The sequence below is a fragment of the Temnothorax longispinosus genome, chromosome 5 (genome assembly GCF_030848805.1).
Source record: "Temnothorax longispinosus isolate EJ_2023e chromosome 5, Tlon_JGU_v1, whole genome shotgun sequence".
NCBI classification, from domain to species: domain Eukaryota; kingdom Metazoa; phylum Arthropoda; class Insecta; order Hymenoptera; family Formicidae; genus Temnothorax; species Temnothorax longispinosus.
In genome coordinates, this window is record NC_092362.1 from 11,076,500 (window position 1) to 11,095,839 (window position 19,340).

Here is a 19,340-nt window from a genome sequence, read left to right on the forward strand (position 1 = left end):
TCTTCTAGGATGTTGCTTGAAGAACGTATTAGCGACAAGGAGATTATTTTCGGCGCAGAACTGGACGAGTCTATAGTCTATCTCCCCTAGTATTTCTTTCACCCAGGCCATACTGCCCTACGGTATCATGTTCTGCACCAGATCCGACTTTTGCATTAAAATCACCAATGACCATGGTTAGTTCTCCTTTCTTTGTGAGCCGCATAGCTTCATCTATTTTGGAGTAGAATTCTTCTGTTTCTGCATCCGTCTTGTCATTTGTTGGCGCATATACTTGTATGACATTCAGCGCTCGGTGCGAGGTTTGTAGTTTCAGCATCATAACCCGGTCATTTAAGGGTATAAACTCTGCAACTGATTCAGCAACTACATTATTTACAAAAATGGCCGTTCCATATCTATAGTTGGTATCTGAGCCTCCAGAGTAGTATATGACACCGTTGCTTGTTTTCTGCATGCCAGATCCAGGCCATCTAACTTCGCTGAGTCCTAATATATCGATGTTTAATCTGGACATTTCTGCTTCGACATTTGCCAGTTTTCCTGCCATGTATAAGCTGCGTACGTTCCAGGTGGCAATTCGTATTTTTGTGTTATATATTTTGATCTTGCATTTACTTTCATTATTCTTAGTGGTAGACGACAGGGAGATTCTTAGCACCCTCTCCTCACTTAAGAGGTGCCCCGGACTGAGGGCCGAATTTTTATTGTTTTTGTCAGCCATTAATATGTTTTGGAAGAAATAGTGTAGTAAGGGTTCCGTTCCTTTTCTATACCGCAGTGCAGAAGCCGGGTTCGCTCACTGTTGCTAGACGCCTTCCGGTGTTCAGTACTCTACCGCTCACGCGCTACAGCCTGATTCTGATGAAACTGCTGCCTTTCATCAGTGCTAGATTTTGATCCGCCTCGAGTATTTCATTTCCTCGGTACCACCCATATCTGGGAGGCATTTCCCGATTCGCCATCTGGGGAGACGCCCGATGGAGGATCTAGCAACTTCACACGGCATCGCCGATACCCCCTCTTTCCTCCACACATCTACTTGGAAAAGCGGTGGTCGTGGAGGGTGAGTTCCTCATTGGGAGGGAGGTTCGACTTGGTGACGTGCCCCGAAAATTCCGAGGACACGTGCACCCGGTAGCCACCGCCGCCTTCCACCAGATCCCCGCCCCAGGTCTCCGAGAAAAACTCCCGCAAGATTTGTGATATTTGCCTGGGATCGAACCCGAATCTCCAGAACGTGAATCCGCTGTTTAGCGTTAGTGACTACAACTCGTAAAAGCGTTAAATCGGTTTATAATCGGCAGATCTCGGGTTTGATTCCAACATATGCTTCGTTTAATATATGCCTCGGTTTATAAGAGGTTGATTAGAAAGAGAAAATTTGTATGGCCAAATAGAAGATAAAATTTGCGAATTTATTTCAGAGAAAGGAATAAATGGATACAATTCTTCGCTTAGATAATATTTATTTTTATATTTAAGATATAGAAAACTAATTTTGTGATATAAAACTTATTAAGAATATAGGAGTTTTCTCATTGAAGACAGAACTAAAAATTTCAAGTTTTGCCATGATTCCATAATTTCTAAGAAAGCGACCTGTTATTTTTTTATCTTGTTTTCCTCAAGACATTTTGCTCTATATGTAGATTGAACTTAGATATGGAATTTATAAAAATTGTTTTGTCTCTGTTATTATTATAAATAACATTAATTTTTATGCAAAATTAGAGTTTTATGTTTATATTGTTATCATTTTGTAGCAACATTTCTTTAATGGTTTATTTTAAGTTTAATCTGTAAAGCAAAATATCCTGAAAAAAACTAAACAAGAAAATAGCAGATTATTTTTTTTAGAAGTCCTTAGAACTTGTGATAAAATGCAAAATTTTTGGTTACGTCTTCGATGACAGAAAATCCTGTATTTTTAATAAGTTTTGTAATCCAAATTAATTTTCTACGTCTTAAATCTAGTATAGTAAATAACATCTAAACGGAGAACTATCTATTCATTTCTTTTCCTGAAATAGATTTGCAAATATTACGTCTTCAATTTGATTTTCGATCCTCCCTTAAAGGATTAAAAGTTTTGAGTGAAATAGTATGAGCTTATTTTAATACGCTCGATTGTAATCCATTTCTTTTGGGAATAATAAATTAATGCACACATATGAACTAAATTGATAAAATATGAACACTGAGAATTGACTCCAAGGTCGGTATTTATATATATAGTTCGATCTTATAGTTAAGGGAATCCTATAGCGAAGGCCGAACTTCCTCGATGTCGATAATGTCAACATTTCTAATCCTGTTTTCTCTATATTTGTCCTTATCTAACTATAGTAACCTGTCCTTGTTCGATCGCTGCGCCATCCCTTACTACACGCAATACTGCTTATCCTATCTACCTGCATGTGCTTTTGCACATATAAAAGTTAAAAGCATGCAACTTTTTTTCTAGACTTTTAATCTTAGTTCTAATTGCATGATATTGTTCTTAAATGTTATTCCTAGAGGGTTTGTATCTCATTTTGTATATATAAACTGCAGTATTTTTGTATAAGTAAATATTGTCGTCAGTGACAATATTTGCTTTATGTGCCCAAATTTTTAATTTTTTTTTTTGTTTTTAATGTAAAACCGACCTTAGCCCTCTACATTTTTATGCGTAGGGGAGACTGGGGCAAAGTCGGCTCTTTTTTTTGGTGCCAATTTTTAACAACAAAATGAATCATTTTAGTGAAATATAGTATTGTAAAGAGTGAACCCTTGGCTACAAAATTTATGGCATTTTTGGTCTACGTCGCTTTGTTCAACCGGTATAGAGTAAAAACGACAAAGGTACACAAAAATCGAAAAGTCAAAATTCCCGAGGCGGAGTCGTGTTTTCATTCTCGGACTGGATTTTAAATAAAGATACATAATTTTGATCATAAAAAATTATAAAATACAATTTATTCATTGTTTTTAAGTAGAAAAATGGAAAGCGGAAAATAATTTCAAGAAAATCAATTTTCTTTTTTGCTAACAGTTAAAGCATGTAAAAACAGAGTCTGACGAGCGCACGCACTCGTTGTGTGCCTTACGCCTGCACGAAATGCACTGTTTTCTATTATCTCCGAGCATACGCAGCACATATTATTTAGCTTTCTTGACTTCGTTTTGGCTGAGAAACGACTTCGCCCCAAACACAAGTTTTAGGTTTGGTCGCTTATAAAATAATAGAAATCAATGACAATAAGAAAACTGCACTGGATTCGTGTTCAACATGCATTACTCTTAAAGAATCGCTTACTTTGAGATTCGGAGAGACTATAATACTTAAGATATTACAAACTTTCGACGCGGAAGAAATTTTATTTTTGATCTGCAAAAATACGTTTGCTTTGATAAAAATCACATATGCTTTTAACTAAATGTCGGTAATTACTGCAACTATAGGATCCTCTTAAGACCGTCTTAAATACAATCTTAAGATATTATAAATATAAACCAATTACAAGAGCCATATGAGCATCTTAAAACATTACTTGAGACAGTCTTGAAATAAAAACGGAATAATGCGGATGAATACGGCCCCAGTGTTTATATGAGTAAGATATGTGTCTTATGTCTCGCATATCTTACAAAAACGAATTAACATAAAAACGTAGCTCGCATACGAGAGATCGGGGACGCCCCTTTGAAGAAAATCTTGGAACGTCTCGGTGGCTGGCCGGCGGTGGTGGGTACATCTTGGAGGCCACCGCCTTATCCACTGGAGGTTCTCTTAGGTCGTCTACGCGGCGAATACAACGTAGGCGTCTTGATGGAACAATGGGTCGGTCCAGATGATAAGAACTCTTCAGTTAACATCCTCCAGGTGCGCCGGCAAAGTAAGGCCCCGTCAATCGACGGCTATACAACACGTCAATGTTCTAATGAACGGGAGTCGTTCAAATTTTACCCGGACTTTATTTTATTTAAAAAATTTCAAAATAAGGTTTAAAATAATCATGTTCTCTCCACTTTTTCAAATAATCTTTCTTCTTTGGGATACGCACTTATATTGCCCAAAAACTGATTACAATAAAACGATCAAATAGTTGTGTGTGTATTATATCATAAACCTCATATTACAGTATACAATACGTAACACATATTAAATAATTTTTGCGTTAATTATTTATTTAGATACTACTTAAAAAAAAAGTTCGGGTCATATTTGCACGCTCCTCATATCATATTACCGAAGTCTTTGTGATAAAAATATTTATAATTTCTCTTTCCTCACAATTATTTAGACTATACTCCGTTCAACGAGAGATTGAGAGTGGTTCTGCGCATAGATGGGCAAAGTGGGGAGAGCGTAGCGCGCTCGTATACGGCATGGCAGTGTTAGGGGAGGCTTTTTAGGCCTTCTGTGGAGGGAGACCTGCGCGAGACGGACGAATTTTCGTCCAATCTACTCTCAATTTCTTGTTGAACGGAGTATATCAAAATATATGCACTCACCCGCAAAAAATGAGTCACTTAAAATCAGCGCTAAAAAGCACCAAATTCAAAGTTACATATCTTTGCAAAAAATAATTGCAGAGTAATGTTTAAAAAAGCGTTTTAAAGCTTGAGTTCTCAGCTTTCGAATGCTTCAAAGCTCGTTTCTCTACGAAGATTGTACTACAAACGGCGCTAATTTAAAGTCGACCTTGTAAAATTGAAGAAAAAACTTCAACTTTTATAGCATGCACGTTGAAAACCAAATTTATTCTCCAAATTTTATCAATTGCATCGTAAAATTTAACATTTTCTCTTTAAAATGCTTTTTTAATCATTGCGCTATCATTTTGTTTTACTGAGTTATGACAATTTGAAGTGAAGTAGTGCATTTTCAGGTCTTTTTCCTAAAAATCTGTATTCTGCCACCGATAGGTATTCGTTTCTTTTGAAACTGCTCTATTGGCAAAATGGCGCAAATGACAAATTGCAAAGATTATATGAGAGTGACGAACCGCAGGGTACTTATCTCGCGCTGTGACACACACACACACACATACCTACACGAGGTGTAAGTCCGACCGTGTAACCTCTCCGTGAAAGAAGATGATTATTCAATTTTTTCTCAAAATCGATCGAAGTTATAGTGTTTGAAAAACTTTCACATCACTAAAATGACCACTGTTATTATCTGTATAAATTACTCGACCCAAAATACTCCATTAAGTCGGATTTAAATCTTTTGTGTGTATGTGTGTGTGTGTGTGTGTGTGTGTGTGTGTGTGTGTGTCACAGCGGAGATAAGTATCCCGCTGTTCGTCACTCGACCGTATAAACATTGCAATTTATTATTTGCACCATTTTGCCAACAGAGCAGTTTCAAAAGATACAAAAATCGGCGGCAGAATACAGATTTGTAGAGAAAAGACCTGAAAATGCACTAGGTACTTACTTCAAATTGTCATTACTCAGTGAAAAATAATGGTAGCGCAATGATTAAAAAAGCATTTTAAAGAGAAATTGTTAAATTTTACGATACAATTAATAAAATTTGGAGAATAAATTTCGTTTTCAACGTGCACGCTATGAAAGTTAAAGTTTTTCTTCAATTTTGCAAGGTCGACTTTAAATTAGCACTGTTTGTAGTGAAATTTTCATAGAAAAACGAGCCTTGAAGTATTTGAAAGCTGAGGATTCAAGCTTTAAAACGCTTTTTTAAACATCACTCTGCAATCATTTTTCACAGAGATATGTAGGCCTTTGAATTTGGTACTTTTTAGCGCTTGATTTCAAGTGGCCCATTCTTTTACAGGTAAGTGAAAAAAAAAATATATATATATATAGATATGTATATATATATATATTATAGGGCAGTCTTTCACAAGGTCCGTAAATGGACGATGGCGTAAGAGAAGGTTTTCTCATGGGCGCCATTTTGGGTCCTTGGAAGTGCATGCCTAATATCCAAATGCTAGCAGAATGCGGGCAGTATACCAGTAGATTCAAGGATAACCATTGAGCAGATTTCTGTCCACTGCATCCTCATTAAGTTTATTTTCTAGCAGCACGATTTGCTGCTCACAATGTAATCGCAGAAACGTGGCAAAAATCATGCACAACGTGCAGTCACGATGTGATGATAAAAATGTAGCAAGAATCCAGACAGCACAGGATATCCTATGGATGTCCGTTTCTTGTCCATTTCTTATCGGGATGTCCATGGACCTTATAACTCATACAACACAAAATATTTTTAAAATAATTTTTAAGGAGATTAAAATAATTCACAAAAACATTTTTAGTATGTTTCTATGTCCGCCAGATTATGTCAGAAAAATTTTTTCAAAAATATTTTTAAAAAATTGCAAATAAATATATTTAATAATATGTTACGTCCAACCCCAGAATTAGGATAAGAAAAACTGGGAAGCGAAGGAAAGGCTAACCAGAGGGGTAGGGATAAGGAAGGACGCAACCAGATACTTACAAATGTTGCTCGCAGGTACACGCTCTGAGGCGCGTGGCGCGAGCCGAACGCACTTTCGATGGCTCAAGAAAGGTCAACGTCCGTAGGGACGCCTTCCGTGAGCGGTGCGATCGTTGGTCCTTTTTCGAGTCAAGGAATTTAAAACAACCTAGCTTCCGAAGCGCGGATCTAGCTCGCGGCTGGTCAGGGTTATGTAGCCCTTATATATCACAAGAATAACATTGTGATATTACATGTAACTTCCATGTTATATTGCCGTTATAAAATGTGTTCACTGGGGCGTAACTTAATTCTGTAGTAACTTACGAACGATACGATAATTCCTCCGCATAAACGGGAGATTTTATAGTAACTACGATGATATCGTTCGTATAAGTTACAGAAGTAATACTCACGTAAACGTAAACTACTATAATTCTTGTCACATGCTCTTAGTCGCGTAAAAGAGTCACGGTGCGGTCTCGCTTCGCGTCGTATAATAATAGGATAATTACAGGTAAATAAATAAAATAATTACTTGAATCAGAAAATCAGAAAAAATATTAATTGTCGCATCGCGTCGGTATCGCTCTGCGCGTACTTGACGCGAGACCGGCGAGACACTACCGTGTTAGGTTAACTGACTGTCTGTGACAGCGCGCTGAACGCACTGTCTGCATTACACTGCACTGCGATACTAACGCCGCCAGCCGCCAGTGTCGAAAAAGTGAAAGTGACATTTCTCTGTTATATATATGTTATATTGAGATGAGAGCGGTCGACGTAGAAGAAAGTATCTTAAAATAAAATTTTCACATTTGGATTTTGCGTCGCAATATCTCCGCTCGTAGGGCACGTAGCGGAAAAATAAAAACACCCCCCCCCCCAAGTCGACCCCAAGCTATCGATCAAGCCTACTTAGAACTTGAGCCGTTCACTCGTTATCGAGATCTCAACATCTCGAGTACTCGCAACCCGTCGCATCGCGTAAAAGAGTCACGGTCGGTCTCGCTCCGCGTATACTTGGCACGAGACACTACCGTGTCTCTTGATAAGAATACAGCAATCTGCGTTTTATATATAAAGTTTTTCTTATTCAACACGTCGTTTCTTCTCAAAGATCACAAACGTACTGAGGATACAAAAACACTAGAGATCGCTCGTGGCGTCCAACTTAAAAAGAGAGAGATAGGTTGCACCGAGCAGTGCTGCCAGCTTTTACACTCCAACACCAGGTTTCTCTCTGCCAACACTCCCTCCCGAGAGGTCAACCTATCTTCTTATATCAAAGTATACTTATTCAACCGAGGCTAAATACAAAACTTTGTTTTAGAAACATTTATATCTTAAACCGCAAGAATTAATGATTTATTTATCGACACGATTTCTTGACACGCATAACTCATAGCGACATATTCGGCTTGGCATGTAGATAAGGCTACATAACTTTGTTTTTGAGTTTTATATGCAATCGTATCACCGAATAGTTGAATGACATAACCACACGTAGAAATCGAGTTTTTACAGTCTGCAAAACTAGAGTCGGAATATGCCAGTAGATCATTACGTTGGCCATAGTAATTCAAACCTACAGTCGTTGTACCTTTTAAATATCTGAACATTCGTTTAACTATTTGCCATTCGTATTTTGACGGATTAGTCTGATGCCTGCTCAAGACATTTACTGAGTAAGCTATATCCGGTCTTGTTGCATCTGCAAGGTACAGCAGACTTTCTACTGCTTCCCGGTAAGGGGTATCTACCGTTGTTTCGTTTAGCACATTTTCTTGTTTTTGGAACTCATCGTGATTTTTCTTTTCGCGTTGTTTGCGTTCTTTATTCTGAGCCTGTTTCGTAATAATTGATGTGTTCTGTGGATGCGCGTCGTCAAAACCGAATTTAATTAAGATACGATTTACATACTTTTCTTGTGTAATGTTCAAACTCTTATAGGCCAGTCATATTAGACTAATTTAAGGGGGTAACCTTCCAATCACTCTTTTCAGGTTGCAACCACCATGAATCGCTTTGATTTAAGGTGCTGTAAGTGGGAGTAATTTTGCTTCGCATAATTAATGCGCATTAAAAAGTTGTTAACAATATTATCAACAAAAAACGCGATTTTTTTTATTTTTTCTCAAATATCTTGAAAACTAAGCAAGATAGGGTAACTAACTATACCTACCTTTTTTGTAGAGCGTAAAATTATCTACAATAATGATCTGAACATTTATCGTCAAGTCAGTCGTTTAGCTTGCACGCGCCGTCAAAGTCCGAGACTCGGATCTCGAAAACCCTCGATTTCATCGTTTTTTTTATGTTGCGTCGGTGATTTTTTTCAGTCATTTAAAATGGAATTAAAAATTCCCAAAAAATCACACATTATCTGAGAACTACAAAGAATACTTTTCAGGGTGTAACCGATTTTTTAGACCCTTTTTTTTTAGTTCGTAGCTATGTAAGCAAAAAATTTTGATTTTTTGGATTACTCTTAGTTTTTCGCTGTTTTCAGACCTTAGAATTTATTTGAGACGAATTTTATCGTATGCATCTTGTTGTGGACGAAATTTGCAACAAAAACGGACCCTTGTATTTTTTTCGTACGACAAACGCTGATTTTTTTATTGACGCGCAAAGTTATCCAATATTGCGTACAGGTCGGATAACGCTTGTTTTACACTAAAATAATTATTTTTTATTAAAATTTACGTAATTTTTTGCATTATTATTAAACCATATTGCAAAGCCGTTTTCAACACATTCTCTCATGTTTACTTATTTATTAACAAATTGTTTATTTAAAAATTATTATAAACAATTAGAAAAACGTGTTATATTCGTTGTACTCGTCGTCTTATTTCAAATCAAAAAATGTTTTTAAAAAATTTATTCATGTTATTTATAACATTTATTCAAACATACAGTGCATCTTTTGACTATTTTTCGCACCATCTCTGAGCCAATGGTGCGTTTTTTGTGGTTTTCCCAGTAGGCCTAATCCACAAGCATTGAATATATGTCCTTTCTATGTGATAATTATTTTGACATTCCTTGGATACTAAAATTATCCAACACGCAGATGTTGATGAATATTAACATTTGCCTCAAGATCGTCAAAAAGTCGTACGTTTTTCAGTAAATTCGGAGGGTTTTTTTTTTAAGGAAAATGGAAAATGCTATTTTTCCATAGTAAAAAAAATATGCCATTTTTCCCTTATCACATCAAAAGAACATATTTTCAATGCTTGTGGATTAGGCCTACTGGGGAAACCACAGAAAAAAAAACGCACCATTGACTTTACCTCAGAGGTGGTGTGGAAAATAGTCAAAAGATGCACTGTCTGTATGTTTGAATAAATTTTATAAATAATATGAATAAATTTTTTAAAAACATTTTTCGAGTTGATATGAGACAACGAGTACCTACAACGATTATAACATGTTTTTCTAATTGTTTATAATAATTTTTAAATAAACAATTTGTTAATAAATAAGTAAACATGAGAGAATGTGTTGAAAACGGCTTTGCAATATGGTTCAATAATAATGCGAAAAATTACGTAAATTTTAATAAAAAATAATTATTTTAGTGTAAAACAAGCGTTATCCGACCTATGCGCAATATTAGATAACTTTGCGCGTCAATAAAAAAATCAGCGTTTGTCGTACGAAAAAAATACAAGGGTCCGTTTTTGTTGCAAATTTCGTCCACAACAAGATGCATACGATAAAATTCGTCTCAAATAAATTCTAAGGTCTGAAAACAGCGAAAAACTAAGAGTAGTCCAAAAAATCAAAATTTTTTGCTTACATAGCTACAAACTAAAGAAAAAGGGTCTAAAAAATCGGTTACACCCTGAAAAGTATTCTTTGTAGTTCTCAGATGATGTGTGATTTTTTGGGAATTTTTAATTCCATTTTAAATGACTGAAAAAAATCACCGACGCAACATCAAAAAAACGATGAAATCGAGGGTTTTCGAGATCCGAGTCTCGGACTTTGACAGCGCGTGCAAGCTAAACGACTGACTTGACGATAAATGTTGTTCAGATCATTATTGTAGATAATTTTACGCTCTACAAAAAAGGTACGTATAGTTAGTTACCCTATCTTGCTTAGTTTTTGAGATATTTGAGAAAAAATTAAAAAAATTGCGTTTTTTGTTGATAATATTGTTAATAACTTTTTAATGCGCATTAATTATGCGAAGCAAAATTAATCCCACTTACAGCACCTTAAATCAAAACGATTCATGGTGGTTGCAACCTGAAAAGAGTAATTGGAAGGTTCGATGTCTAATATGACTGGCCTATTAGTTTTACGCGTTTGATTTCTAGTCCTAAAAATTCTTTAGGTTCACCAAGGTCCAAAAATTTAAAAGCTCGCTTCAATTTGTTTTTAATTTCAGTCAGCTTATCCTTATCGTTACTCGCGATGAGCATATCATCCACGTACAATACTAGCAATGCTATTTTGTCTTCAGAATGCCAAGTGAAAAGACATGGATCGATCGTGATCGTCGTTTATTAAATCTGAGGAGTTAGCTACTTCCGTGAATTTCTCATTCCTTCGTTTTGGACTAATCCGGAGACCATACAGTGCTATTTTTCATTTACAAACCTTCTTTTCTCGCGTTTCATCCGTAACCATTACCCCCTTAGGAATTTCCATGAATATGTATGTATGTATGTATGTATGTATGTATGTCTTTATTTCATATTCCCTTAGGGTTCGAAAGGCGTTTTTGCCAAGGAACGTTCCCAATCTTTTTACAATTTCTCTACAACATCCTCTTAACCTACTTATTCTGACTTATACTACTTAACCTAATGGTGTGGATGCGGGCTTCTGTCTCTGCGTCCGCCCACATTCACACCCGCCGCTCGCACACACACACACCCTTTCCGCAAAAAGGGACTTCCGTTTCCTTTTGCTTCCGATTTTTAGATCAACCCGATTCCATTTCCTTCTAATCGGCTTATCACACATTCTCTCCCTCATTTTCCTTCACCTCAATCACACCCCTCACCCTCCAGCCCTTCCAGCATGTATTCCCTCCTGCTTCTGTCTTTCTCGATCTCCCTCATCCACCATTCTCCTTCTCCCCTCTCTCCCAGTACCCATCTCCTTGCCTCCTGCCAACCCCCCACTCCCTCGTCCCACTTCCTACACCGTTCCCACTTATGTTCCCATGTCTCTTCCTCGCCTTCGCACAATCTGCATATCCTTTTCTCCTCCTCCTCCCAGTGCCTTCCCTCCCTTATTTTATTCCCTAGTCTAAATCTCGCCACTCTGTTCCACCTGCTTTCACCCTACCTTTTCTTTAAATCCCTTCCTCTTTCACTTCCTTGTACCTCTCTGTAGTTTTCCACCCTCTCCCCCTCTTCCTTCTTCGCTATGGGCACAATCACTCCCTCCTTCCAGCTCTCTGGCCACCCCTCTCCCCTCCAGACTTTATTGCAAAACCCTCTCACCCAATCCTCCAACTCTTCCCTCCCGTGCTTCCACACCTCACTCGGAATACCATCCACCCCTGCCGCCTTCCCCTCTTTCAATTTCTTTAGGGTCTTTCTCACTTCCCCCTTACTTATTTCCTCCTCGCTTTTCTCACTCTCCCGCCTCATTTCTCTTCCTCCTTTGACAACCCTTCTTCCACCCCCCCCGAGCAGCCTCACGAAATGTTCCTTCCACTCCGCCATCTCTATCCCTTCCATCACTTTCCTCCTCTTTCTTCTCTCTCTATCAACTATCTACCACACTTCACTTTCTCTGCTCACTTCCGCCGCCCTTTTTTCCCACCTCTCGTTCTCCTCCTTCTTTTTCCTCTTGCACAGCTCTCTGAACTCTTGCTTCGTTCTTTTGTATTCTTCTGTCCTCCCACCCTTCCTTCTCCACCTCCTCAATTCCCCTCTTGCCTCCCTCTTTTTCTCCAGACACTCTATATCCCACCAGCCCATTTTTCTCTTTTCCTTCTTATTCAGCTCCTCCTCTGTCTCTTTCATTGCTCCCTTCACCCTCCCCTCCACCTCCTCCCATTCCTCTTCTAGCCCCCTCTCCCCCAGCTTCACCCCCCCCTAGCTTCCGCTTGAACATTTCTCTCCCTTCTTCGTTCCATACCCCCCTCCATACTCTTTCTCCACCTTTGTGCCCTTTCCCGCTTCTCCACTCTCCTTTCAGCCATACTTTCACCGGTTGGTGGTCGGAGTCCACCCTGTCCCCTATCCTCATCTTTTCTACTCTGTCCTTTGTCTCTCCCTCCCCAATTATATAATCAATCACTGTGCTCCCCCTTCCCCCGATATATGTAAACTCTCCCTCTTCGTCTCCTCCTGTGTTCCCGTTGAAGATGCACCACCCTCTTTCCCCCAAAAAAGTCCAGCATCAGCCTACCCTCCCTATTAATAGTCCGGTCCTTTGATTGTCTCTCTCCTTGCCCCCCTCTTCCTTCCTCCTCTTCCACCCCTTCCAACTCACCTCCTTCCTCCCCTGTTCTCGCGTTGAAGTCCCCTCCCATCAACACTCTAACTCCCGCCTCTTTGTCCTCTACCCACCTCTCCAGCCCCCTCAAGGCCTTCTCCATGCATTCTCCAACGTAGACTCCCACTATCCTCTATCTTTCCTCCCCCACCCTCACCCTGCCCGTCATGATCCCCTCTCCTGCCCCCACAATCCTTTCCTCCTTCTCCGCCAACTCCTTCTTTATACCCATGACCATTCCTCCCTTCGCCCTTTCCTTCTTGTTCTCTCTCTTCGCCGTTTGCATTCCCCATTCATACCCTCCCGGCAGCCTCTCCTTGATTCTTTTCCACCCTTTATTATCCAGCCATGTTTCCAACAGCACCATCACATCCCATTCCTTCAGCCCTATCCAAAACTCACTGTCTTTATTCTCTAGCCCGGCCACATTCCAAAAAGTTACGTTCCATTCCCTTCTTCCCTCCCCCTCCCCTTTCCTCCCTCTTTTCTCCCCTCCCTCCTTCCTCTTGTCCTGCTTACACTTATTTCTCAACTTGGTAGTGGCATACTCATCTTCCTCGGGCTGGCTTTCCTCCTGACGAACATTGGGTCCAGTGACGAGCTATTCTGTTCCCTCTCTTTTCTTTCCCCCTTTTTCTTCTCTTCTTCGTTTCCCCCTCCCATTCCTTAAGACCTCCTTTTCCTTATCCCATTTCCAGTATTGCTCATCTATCCATAGCTTTCCGTATCCTATTCTCACCCTCCTTCCTCTTCTCTCCTCCAATCTCGCGATTTCCTCCAGCTTCCACTTCATCTTTCTCTCTTTCCATGTCTAGTCTTCCAGAATCCTCTCCTTCCTTCCCTTCAGCTCCCTCTTTCTCTTCATGATTTCTTCTTCTCTCTGCTCCTTACTCCTCATTCTTACCATTACCATTTCTCTATCCTTCTCTCTATCCCCGGCCACTCTCTTGATCTCCTCAATGTTTCCTCTCACTCCTATGGCCTTTAGCACCTCCTCCACCACCTCCCTCCTCCTTCCTTCTTTAACTTCTAGCCCTTTGATTATTACATTCTTTCTCCTCTCCTCCCGTTCCTTCCTTTCCATCCTCCTCTCAAGCTCTCTAATTTTATCTCCTTCTCCTCCCCCCGACACCCCACCTCTTTTTTCTTCTCCCTCTTTATCTCTTTCCAGCTCCTCCACCTCCTTCCTCATCAACCTCCCCTGCTCTTTAAAACCTTCCATCATCTCTTCCATCATCTGTCTCAATTCCTCCCTCCACCCTTTCACCTCCTTCAGATCCTTTATCACCTCCTTTATTTCATCCCTCCACCCCCTCATCTCCCCCTCCACTCACTCCTCTCCCTCTCCTCCCAACCCACAGCCTCGGCGGGCTTCTTAAATTCCCTACCCTTCTTCTCGTCTCCCAGCCCCTGCAGTTCCGCATTCTCCCTTTTCCTCTTTGCCTCCCCATTACTCCCGACACTGCTGACACTCCCGCTTCTTGCTCTCTGGCCCCCCGCCCCTCTCTCCTTTCTCATCGTACCCCATCCTCCCGATCATTCTCTCAATGCCGCCACCTAAACTCACGCTCTCCTCGCCCGCGGCCGCTCACCGCTCACCGCTCAACGCTTTCCCCTCTTATCTCTTCGCGTGCTCCCTGCCCGACCCGCTCTCGCGTACGCTTTCCTCTCTTAGCGCCTCGCGTGCTCTCTGCCCACCTGCTCACACACGTACGTTTTCCGAACCCTTTCTATCTCTTATCCTTCTCGTTCGTACCTTTCCTCCACTACCACACACACTCTCGCTCCTCCACTCTCTCCCTCTCACTCTCTCACTCTCACCAACACCTTCCAACGCTTTCACACACCGCCGAAAAACTCTGCCCTGTCACCGCGTGTCGCTCTCTAACGCACCGGAAACGGAAGTCTCAATTTCCATGAATATTTTTTCATCAATTGTCCCGTTCAAGAATGCGGTTTTAACATCAAGCTGACACACATCGAGATAAAGATAATTTATAATAGCCAAAATCGTCCTGACCAAAACTAGTTTCGAAACGGGGGCATAAGTTTCCTTCAAATCGTAAATGTTTCTGTCCTTAAAACCCCTTATTACCAATCGTGCTTTGAATTTTATATTACCGTTTGACTCAGTTTTCCGTTTGAATACCAATCTCGAATCGATTATATTAGGTCGTTTGCCAGACTCGTCATTCTGCGGGCGATCTACTAATTCCCATACTTTGTTCTTGTTCATTGAATTGAGTTCATCTTTGATGGCTATGTTCCAGTTTTCTTTGTCTTCAGACATCATCGCGTCTTCAGTCGTTACTGAATCTTCATTTAATTTTGCAAAAGAAGTGTGCAACAATTTGTCTACATTGTCGTTTTCGGTTGCCTCAAATTCCTCTTCAATTGTTGGAAATTCAATTGACTCGTTTTTTGTCATTGTCATAGTGCCACACCTGCTAAGCTTGTGTCCCGCACCTTTCGGCTTCGCGTGTTATACAGATTTTTACAGAGGTTTGGTTTAAGTTTTGTGTATTTATTAATTTCTTCATTCACCTTTAAAGGTCGTTTTCTTGGTCTTCCTCTACCTCTTTTTCTCTCTCCCTCCGTTTTTGACTGTTCTTCGCTGTCACTTTTAGCTTTTTCTTCAAAGGTTAACTCTTTGTTCGCCAGGGATAGACCATCTTTCGTGTTTTTCCGAAATTTATCTCCGTATACTAATTTTTCGTTAAATCTCATGTCTCTTGATTCGTAAAATTTCTTTGTCTCGGGGCTTCAGAACTGGTAACCCGTTGGTGTGTAGCCTACAAGAACGCCTCGTATCCCGCGCGCTGAGAATTTTGATTCCGGTTTTCGTGTTACTCTCCAGTATGCTAGACATCCAAATCGTTTTATTTGATTCAAATCAACTTTGTATTCTGACGTGAATTTAATAATGAATGTCTCGTAATTGATAGATTTACTGGAAGTTCTATTATAAACATAGACTGCAGCATCAGTAGCAAGATCCCACATATTCGATGGCAATTTTGAATCCAGCATAAGAGCTCGAATCTTTTTCTGTATCGTTTGATTGAAGCGTTCCGAAGCGCCATTATGTTGCGGTGTGTCTGGACAAATAAATTGACTGCCGTTCGATGCCTTCTCGCGATAACACTTCGTCTGTGTATCTACCCGTAAAAATTCTGTGCCTTTGTCTGATCGTAAGTAACACACCTTTTCGTTTTTGCCTAACAGATTTCTAGAACTTTTCAAGAATTCCTCAAAACAATGACCCGTCATATCTTTATTTTTCATCGGATAAGCCATAGCTTCTTTTATTTGACCAGCCATATTCGAATTGTTAGACTGCGTGGTTTGTTCCTTTTCCTGAGCAAATTTTTTCGGAATGTTTGTGTCTAAGCTTAGTTTGTTTAGTTCTTCACGGAAAATGTTTCTAATCATATCTTCCGAAGCTACTGAATTTCGAAATTCGGGTGTTGAAGAGTTTGCCGCAGGCAATTAACAATTGACGTTATTCGCGGCTTTGATTGATCGATTCTTTTTACTGCTTTCTCGCTAGTCGTTTCCGCCTGTTTAGCTTTCAATAATTTTCCCAATTCAGCTTTAGTCTCGTGTTGCATTTGGATTGTTCGATTCAGCATGTCTTGTAGGGCAATATATTTTTGTGTTAGTTTACTGGAATCCTCTTTTCCTGCGAGATTAGACACAAAGAAGAATTAGCAGATTTGTTCATGTATTGACTTATCGTTACATTTAGACTATTCGTTTAATTATTGTTATATTACTATTCGAATTAAACTGCTCGTTATTGTCTCGTTGATTTTCTGTTTGTTGTTCTTTTGTAAAGATTAGACATTCTTAATACCCTGCGATTCGTTATCCATCGGGATTAATCAAGCCATGTTCCAAACAATCTTGCTAATTTTACCTGAGTTCTGACCGTGTTCGTGAATCTCATCAGAGGTTAGAGCTTCGAATTTTCCATAATAGCCGTAGCAGTCACTTGACCTTTTGGTTTTTGTGAACCGTCGCCGTCCTCTCGGTTTTGCTCGTTATCTGCCATATTATCTTCCGCCATTACGAAAGTATCGTTTTCCTCTGTAAAAACAAGATTATTTACCTTTCCTTCAAATGTCGCAGTCGTAATGCCTCTTTATAGTTCTTGTTCTGACAGATCGGAGACTATATGTTTCTGAATCTCGATGCCGCACAGCAAGCATCGAAAATTCGAAACAAATCACACTTTCATGCATGCTACTATCACATACTTTTGTAATGATATTAGTGATAAAACTCCTCTCCCCAGTGAACACAACTGAGACAGAGAATCCAATCACCCAAGAAGCAGGTTTCTGTGTCTAAAGCGGATTCAAATCTTAAAATCAACGCTATTCATTATTACTCGTTGTTTTCTGGATCCCTCGCAAGCTTTCGTTTTTTCTCTCTCTATTTAACAAGTGACTGGTTTTTTTACGACGGTTATCAAAATAAAAATTAAAATAATTAAATAATTAACATTTATTGATTTATATTGATTACGTTCTTGTAAACTATTGTACCAGATCGTTTTTTGTCTAATCGTTTTTCATCTAATCGTTTCGTTATTTAGTACTGCCGTAAATAAAATAATCCATTTGATTTACTATTCAATTGAATGATCGTTAGTTTCCTTCTTATTCTTTAATAATACCATTCGCGTTTAATGATCAATATCTTTAATTTAATTAAGATAATTCAATAATGTCGATTTTTTATTTTGATCATTACGTTTTATTGTTACGGGTCTTATTAAACCTTTCGAAATGACTATTCGCACCAGGATCAATCAAGTTTCCAACCCTAGGATCTAAGGGTCTACACGTGCATCTACACGTTGATGCTTTAAACAGAAATAAAAACAAAGATAGTTAGTGAAATCATTTATATATTTAAAATTCAATTTATATAAAATTGAGTCATATAAAGAACTGAAAAATTGAAATAAAATTTTCATGCTAAAAAAAATTTGTGCTAAGCAAGAGCTGTACATAATTGTTAATAACAATATTAGAGAGTTTGAGTCGCCAGTGAATCATTAAAATTAACAGAGATATTGTAAGCGACCCAACTGGCCAAATTTTATTGATCTAAAACACTACGTTTCGACCGTGGATCCGGTCCTTTTCAAGCGCAAATACACCTCTCACAAATATATTAGTCAGGCATAATGCCCTAACTACGCCGAATCTAAAAACCTAACGACAAATTTCAGTACTCCGCAATAAGTAAAAGACAATAAAAAATCCGTAATTATACAATTAGAAACTTACATATTTGTGCGTTGGGATCAAACGATACAATATAAAATATTCGTTAAACGGCATACTTCGTTAGATGTTTGTGTCATGTCAGAGCCGTGCGGTGGTAAAATTTAGACTGATGAACTTGACAATATAAAAACAAACAGTTGCCGTAGTAATAAGCTAGGACGTAGAGAGGGAAGTAGCGAAGAAGGAGAAGGAGTTATAATTCTTTTATGATATGTTCGTAGAGAACGTTAAGATTCTCCGTGTCCTTTTGTAAATTGATAGTGCCGTCAAATTTTTTAATAAAAAACATCTCCGCTAATTCCCTCTTTCTAGTATGTCTTTCTTGATGTAATACTTCTGGCTTTCCCCAGTCAAAATCATGCCCATAAGACATTCTGTGTTCGCTCACTACGGAGTGTTTGCTAGTGTGCTTTCTGATATCGCCCTGGTGTTCCCTGAGGCGCGTGCACAAATGTCTCTTAGTCTGCCCAATATACATAGCCTTACAATCCCTGCAGTTTATTTTGTATACTGTGTCGGTTTTTTTAAGGTCGTCAATTCTATCCTTACCTGGTCTTACTAGGCAATCGAGTTTTTTAGGAACCGTAAATAAGGTGGTGATGTGGAGTTCTTTTAACGTGCGACAAATGCTATCACTCAACTTTTTGATATAAGGTAAAGGTATGCATTTCTTTAAATCGTTGTATTATGGTCAATCGAGGTGTTATGTGTATTGTTGCGTGTTTTGAGAATGTTTAGACGCTTGGCGATGTGTTCATTAACGATTGGTTTAGGAAAGGTTTTACAACTCATTTTCGAGCATAGATCACAGCAAATGGATCATAAATGCTAGTAGTAAATCTATACCAAGTAATATATTAAATTTTTTAAGCTTGGGTGGGAATTTCGCTTTACCCATTGATCCGAGAGAGAGAAAAGATCGTTTGTGCTCCGCTCTAGACATTATTAAAAATTTTGAATTTAATACATATCAAATTCCGGAGAGCTTCGTAGAGGAAACACGCCGTTCCATTACTAATTCGCTACACAAGTTCCTCAGTGTGAATAGACATGTTAACCGTATCGATAGATTTTTCACAAGAGAATTTACTACTTGCAAGAAATTCTTGCGGGACAAT

At 39.1% G+C, this 19,340-nt stretch overlaps 1 protein-coding gene across 11 annotated transcripts in view; it reads left to right on the plus strand.

The window, feature by feature from the left end:
- LOC139813865 (neprilysin-1) overlaps positions 1-19,340 on the plus strand; it is a 268,145-nt gene that overhangs the window by 98,656 nt on the left and 150,149 nt on the right. For all 11 annotated transcript variants that reach the window (XM_071779670.1, XM_071779664.1, XM_071779666.1 and 8 more), the window contains one exon: positions 3,660-3,868. In XM_071779670.1, coding sequence (XP_071635771.1) covers positions 3,660-3,868 — 209 coding nt within the window. The remainder of the gene's footprint in view (positions 1-3,659; positions 3,869-19,340) is intronic.